At 41.1% G+C, this 6,118-nt stretch overlaps 1 protein-coding gene across 3 annotated transcripts in view; it reads right to left on the bottom strand.

Annotated features, from left to right (window-relative positions):
- Positions 1-629: 629 nt before the first annotated feature.
- SLC12A4 (solute carrier family 12 member 4) overlaps positions 630-6,118 on the bottom strand; it is a gene marked incomplete at both ends in the record, with an annotated part of 49,899 nt that continues 44,410 nt past the window's right edge. For 2 of the 3 annotated variants that reach the window (XM_082005781.1, XM_082005783.1), the window contains 5 exons: positions 630-721; positions 1,876-2,009; positions 4,701-4,885; positions 5,701-5,808; positions 5,906-6,037. In XM_082005781.1, coding sequence (XP_081861907.1) covers positions 630-721; positions 1,876-2,009; positions 4,701-4,885; positions 5,701-5,808; positions 5,906-6,037 — 651 coding nt within the window. Of the gene's footprint in view, positions 722-1,875; positions 2,010-3,933; positions 3,949-4,700; positions 4,886-5,700; positions 5,809-5,905; positions 6,038-6,118 lie in introns of all 3 variants that reach the window. The other variant, XM_082005782.1, reaches the window with a different exon arrangement.

Genomic DNA, 6,118 nt, shown 5'->3' with positions numbered 1-6,118 from the left:
AAGCAACACAATTTGTAGCAAGCTACATACATAATTTCAACTATATCAACATAATTTATTTAAATCTCTATCAATAAAGGTATTAAAAGTATAAATTCTTATGCAATACTGAGAGTTTAGTTCTGGAAATAAACCCAGAAAAACAAAGCTTTTTCAGTCCTCTCTTAGAATTTAGTGTGCTCTTAGAAAATGCTTTATAGCTGAACTTCAGCAGAAACTAGCTGCTATATAATGTAATTCTATCCCCCAAACCTAATATAAAAAGCTTTTAAAATCTTTTTACAGTAACTGGCTTTCATGTCCTAACTTTACATACAGTTACTAAAAATACTGCACATAGCAGTGCTGACTAAAAAGAGGTTTAGTGTTAAAACTACATGCACAAATGCTGGAGTACTAAAGCAGAAACTGAATAATGTGGCAGCTTCACAATTAACTTATGTTGCTAATTGGATGGTGTAACAATACTGCATTCCAAAAAGATATGTATGTTGCAAATGGAAAGAATGAATAGGACTGGATGAGGAGAAAGTTAGGCAAAAAACCTTTTTTTCTTCTCCATTTAAAACTGGAATGTCCGTTATCGCCAAGAAGGTAAATGTAGACCAGCGTCAGAATCTTGTACTAAATCAGGAGTAAATTGTGATGACTTCTCGGCCGCCTCCTCTAACAAGTAATACTCGCTCCAGACCCTCAGTCAAGACTTCAAGAAACTCCATGTCTGTTTCGATAAAGTTAAGGACAAAAGAAGTATCAAAACCAAAACAGACAGCGATCAGCCTCCGCACAGGGTAAATTTAAGTGGCAAGCGGGGAAGCTGCAGGGGCATCCTGTGTGAGATGAGACATGGGGCCGCCCCCACGCTGGACAGAGCCAGTTTCAGCCCGCACCAGGATGAACCTGCCACTGCCCAAAGCTGTGCCTGTCAGGGATGCTGGCGGCAGCAGGTTACACAGTCGCACTCCCTCCCCGCTGCTCTCCGTGAACAGTGAGTGTTTCTCAGTCGCAGTGGCTCAGCCTCTCCAGGGAAGGGTGAAGGAATAAGCATCCTCACCCACAACCCCAAGTTTAAAATCTCTCCTGAGCTGTAGTCACTGTGGCTGAGGCCCCCTAATGCCAAGAGGAATGTTTTTGTCCTTTCTGTGGCCAGCACACTGCTGTGAAACAGACGTTACTACTGCTGCTATCTAGATTTAGGAGAAAACAATCGTTTGCTCTGTGATGTGTGACTTGTGACATACACTGTTTGGCACAGGCCAGTGAAAGGCTTGCTAATTTAATGGCACAAACCAAGACTGAAGAGCAGCTGTGCACAGGGAACTGCGGTGCCAACAGGCTCACCCAGTCACAGCCCTCAGCTTTGGCCTTGCTTAGGGGCACGGTGCAGGTATCCTACTAAGTGCCGAAGTACTGTGGGTTTGTTTAACCTTATCAGAGCATGGCACTTGGAGCTGAGCTCCCAAATTCTGATGTGTGAGCTATGCCCAAGATACGCCCTCTCCTTCAGGACCTCCTGTTCACTCGCTTTCAGCCACTGCCCTGCCCAGAGCGCTGGCTGCTGTGAATGCTTTCTTAAACATCTGCTACGTCCAGTATTGAGAATTAAATTAAATAGATTTAATTTAATAAATAAATAAATTAAATCAAGTAAGCATTTAGACAAGACTGATTTCAAACCTACAAGGCTCCCCGAGCAACCAGTAGCAACTTATACTTTAAGCAATTACCACAGAACAGCCGCAAGCCAGCACCCTCCACTCAGTGGACGTCACATATTGTCACGTATTGCAGCTTGACAGCATTTGTGGCAAAATGAGTTCAAGAGCACAGACTAAAGGAAGATCTCTGTGGACCCAGCCTTGCCTGAAAGGATACAGTTTTCATCACCATCAGTATTCTTTGGAGGACCAGGCATGTTGAGGAGAACAAGTCTGGCATCATGGGATCTATTTACAATAACTTCATTTAGCTTCACTGCTGTGTGCATTCTTCGGACATTAGACTGGTTCCTGCAGAAGAAGCACATTCAGACTTCCTGTTAGAAACATGCCTCTGAAAACTGAATTATTAAAAAAAAGACCCTGAAAAGCATACCTTAAATCTCCTAAATACCCTCTTAAATGTCAACTCAACACACAGTAAAAGTCTTCAAACGGAATGATGAAGATACAAAAGAGATTTGACAGAGTTCTTCAGGTACTGCTAGTCTATCAGTTTTAGGATTCCTGGAGTCACATCTCCAGTTTACCAAGCTATACTGCTCTTCAAGAAGCGTATTTTAAAAAGGTGATTTACAGTCTTGTGTAAGAAGTTAAAACATGTTTGCACAAGGGTGCATCATGCTCTTTGACTATAGACACCTGTGACTGCAGAGCCTTCCCTTCTGGCAGCCCTCTCCAGATCCCCTCACCCCCACAGCAGCACAGACCATGCACCTCTCCGGACTCCGTATTGGAAAACTCTCTTTCAGAGACCCATCAGAACCAAGTAGGAGACTGGCTGCACTTCCATGAGTGCACTTGTCTTTTTGCGTTGAACAGCAGTTGACATTTCCAGAGAAAGCCTGGTTTCCTACAGATTTGTAGGCTGGAATGCAACCTACAAATGGCTGGATGTATGCCTGCTTACGGGGCTCTTCTGGTGTATAAAGGTTTCAACCTCTCCTTCAGCTGGACACTGATGAACCTCTCTGCCTGGCTATTGACAAGAAGCACTTATGACCCAAGTATCTTTAAAATCTCAATCATGCTTTCAAATTTGAGTAGCCACTTGGTTCAAAAGTTATGGGAGAGAAGGGAATAGATGCTGCATGATCTGAGAAGCCTCTGCTCCTTAAGAATCCAGGCTAAGAGAGGTACCAAAATTAATTATTCAGGATGTATCATCACAAAGTAACACCAATTCATGCAGGAACAAGAACTGGAGGGTATCCTTTGGGAATTTTGAGCCAGGGAATGTTTCCTTCCTACAGGAAATCAACCATTACTTTGGTAACTTAAAAGGACAAACAATACAGAAATAGACTTATCAAAGCGAGGATTTGCAGCTTTGAGGGTATCCACTTGGGTTTTTTCTTCATTTTAATATATTAAAAACAAATATTAGTAGCAACAAATCGAATATGAATCTCTAGTTTTCTTTATTCAACTTTACATGTTATGAGCGAACGTCTTTAGTAACCTTGCTGCTCTTCCAAATATTTAGGTTTGCAAAGAAATGTTTTATATAAACAGAAAATAGAAGATGCAATGGTAAGAATAATGTTTATTACACTAACAACACAATTTACCCACTTTGAATTACCTCTCTGTTATTTCATGTTCTTATTTAACTTAGAGCAACGACATCCTCTGTCTTCACCACATCAGCTTCAGAAAGCCAGGGACAATAGAGAGGCCAGATTATGTTTACAGGAAGCGAGGAAGAAACCAGCACCAGAAACAATATACTGTTACTAACTATGTATAGTTTTGGAAAAGTAATTGGAAACTAACTCTAAAGTGACATTTAAAATTGGCATCTCCCCAGTGATTTGAAGGTGTAGGCTATAAGAAAGGGTTTGTTCAGTGTCCAGAAACTGCCAGAAATAACATCATAGCAGTGTTGTGGAGCAAGAACTTCTCTGAATGAGTAATGTTTCCCATTTCTTATGTCATACTCTGCTTAAGAAAATAGGTTCAGACCTGTGATTGTTTTCTACCCTGACTTAGTTCTTGTCAGGACAACTCTTGTAGTTTGTTACATGCTATTTGTAATGATACTTAGCTTAAATGGGTAATCCTGCACCCTTTAAAAACATTGCTAAGACAGCTCAACTCTAACTCCTTTTCTTTTCTTCCGTAATTGCGTATCGTTTTCCTGCTTTTAGTTGAGAAAAGGAAGTCTTCCCTCTCAACCACCTTAATGTACTTCTAAGTTAAATAACAAACTTACAAGTTTTCCCACTCTCTGAAAGCATGGAAGAGGAAAAAGTACAGGTAGTTAACACCAAATTCAGCAGAATTTCTACAGTATATAAACTATGTACGATTCATCCTAAACTAGACTTGAATTCTCACAGATTTATTAGGAAGAAAAATCTGGAAATTTGCCAAGTATGCAAAGCTGACTGAGTGAACGCTTTGTGTAAGATGTAGTACATCAAAGAGGTCGCAGGAGATTCACAGGTTTTTATACAAAGCCAGAAACAGAGCTTTACTTCTAGCTATTCAAGGGGCACTCACGTGGTGAAACTAAGGCTGTTGTTACATGTCAGTGCTCCTTCAACAGCAGGTCATACTCTATTTGCAGTCATTCATCACCATCCCCACAGCTTCTTCCTTGCTGCATTAAACATCCGCACTACACATTAGATAGCGAAATTATCAGTCTTTTTTAAAATTCTGATTAGATCCGTGAAATTATCAGTCTGGGTTTTAGTTGTGTGTTTTGTTGAGGTATTTGGGAGACAGAAGGAAAGTTATTACAGGACTTAACAGCTCCGATTTAGCACTTGACTATACCAAGTAAAATACTGAGAGATGTGTACCGCATTTAATTGGTTAGAGATTTCTCAGGAGGCTAACTGCTGTTTTTTCAGTAGTCAGGTCCCAGTGTTTATTGCACAAGTCTAAACCAAGGATTAGGAGACAAAAGATAATAAAAGCACAGCCCATCTAAAGTTTCAGGAGGTGCAAGCTGTTGACTCTGACAAGACTCACGGCTTAATGCTGATGAGATCTCTAAAGCTTCCCACAGCACTGCCTCGGTTCCGCTTCTCAGCGTCACATTTCTCTTTTGTCCAGGTCATCTGGATGTTCTCGGGAACTGGGTCCCCCTCATCTTCTTCATCTGAGTAGAGGCTCTCCAGACGTGCTACTGAATGTCTGTCCTTTACCAGCTGAGCCTAGACGGCATGTGAATGACAAGGTGAACTCAGAGGCTTTGTTTTATGTTCTCTGGTTCTGCTTAAGCAATGAAAGACTTTTTGCTCCACTGTATCCTCTATTTTGTACAGTCCATTTAGCATTTAGGACAGCTCCGATACCAGGCATCTGCCCTAGCCAATAATCTTACATACAAAACTGACTTTAAACAGTTTTGATGGACGTAAGCCGTGCAGAATTTGGACTGACAGAGGCCTGTATCTACACGAGACAAAAAGACAGTCCAGCTCACATCATGATACGGTCTGAAACAATGGACAAGTCTAACTCAAAATTGGCAACAACAAAAAAAAGCGGGACAAACACGTGCAGAAAAATTAGGCCATCTGCACCTTTTGTAGCTACGTGTCCCAACAGTCCAAACTGGAATGAGATGTTCAGTAGGAAAACAGGATATGCTATAAATTGAGACAAACCCCGGACATCCCATATAAAGCAAAAACAAGGTGAAGAAAGGGTTGAGACTTACATCTCCGAGTCATCGAGAATCATTCACATCACAAAAGGGAACACAGAAACGGCTTCTGCAGTGTATATACTGCCATTGTTTTCCCCCAAAACAAATAATTTCTAGCATGGTTTTTGCAAGTACAGCCAGGCTATTCAACGACTACATGCAATTTTGGGAAACAAAAAAGCTACACCGAAAATATTTCCTTACATCTTTAGAACACGGGAGTTAAATTTAAGCAGCAGCTATATACAACACTACTAGAAAAGCACTTTGTGTCATCCACCTCAGCAGCCCATAGCAAATCCACCACAAATGACATACCTCCCTTTCCCTCTCTGTTTTTGTCAGCCTCATTTGCCTCAGCATCTGAGATCTCTGCTCCATCATAAGAGTTCTCTCATAAGTGTATGCTGAGATATCACTATTGTGCTGCAGAAAGAAGAAAAAAATATTGTGCTTGTAATCAAGTCCGAACCAAATACCACCATTTGCATCATGAAGTGAAAAACGGGCTCAAGTCCCTTACCATTTCTACCACTTCTACCTCTGCCTCTATTCGGAGTTGATAGAGGAAAGTAGCCAAGTCCTTCTTCATCTGGATGCTGTTATCATCCATCTGAGCTACAGTAAAAATTCTCATTTTGCATTTTCTCCAAACCTGGTGAGGGAATGCAAACTCTCAGTATTTGAACCAGTACTATTTTGCTCTATGAAACAGAAACTTATCGGTATATCCACT

Source organism: Phaethon aethereus (assembly GCF_964289735.1).
Source record: "Phaethon aethereus genome assembly, chromosome: 13".
Taxonomy (NCBI): Eukaryota; Metazoa; Chordata; class Aves; order Phaethontiformes; family Phaethontidae; genus Phaethon; species Phaethon aethereus.
This window is presented reverse-complemented; position numbering and strand designations above follow the sequence as displayed.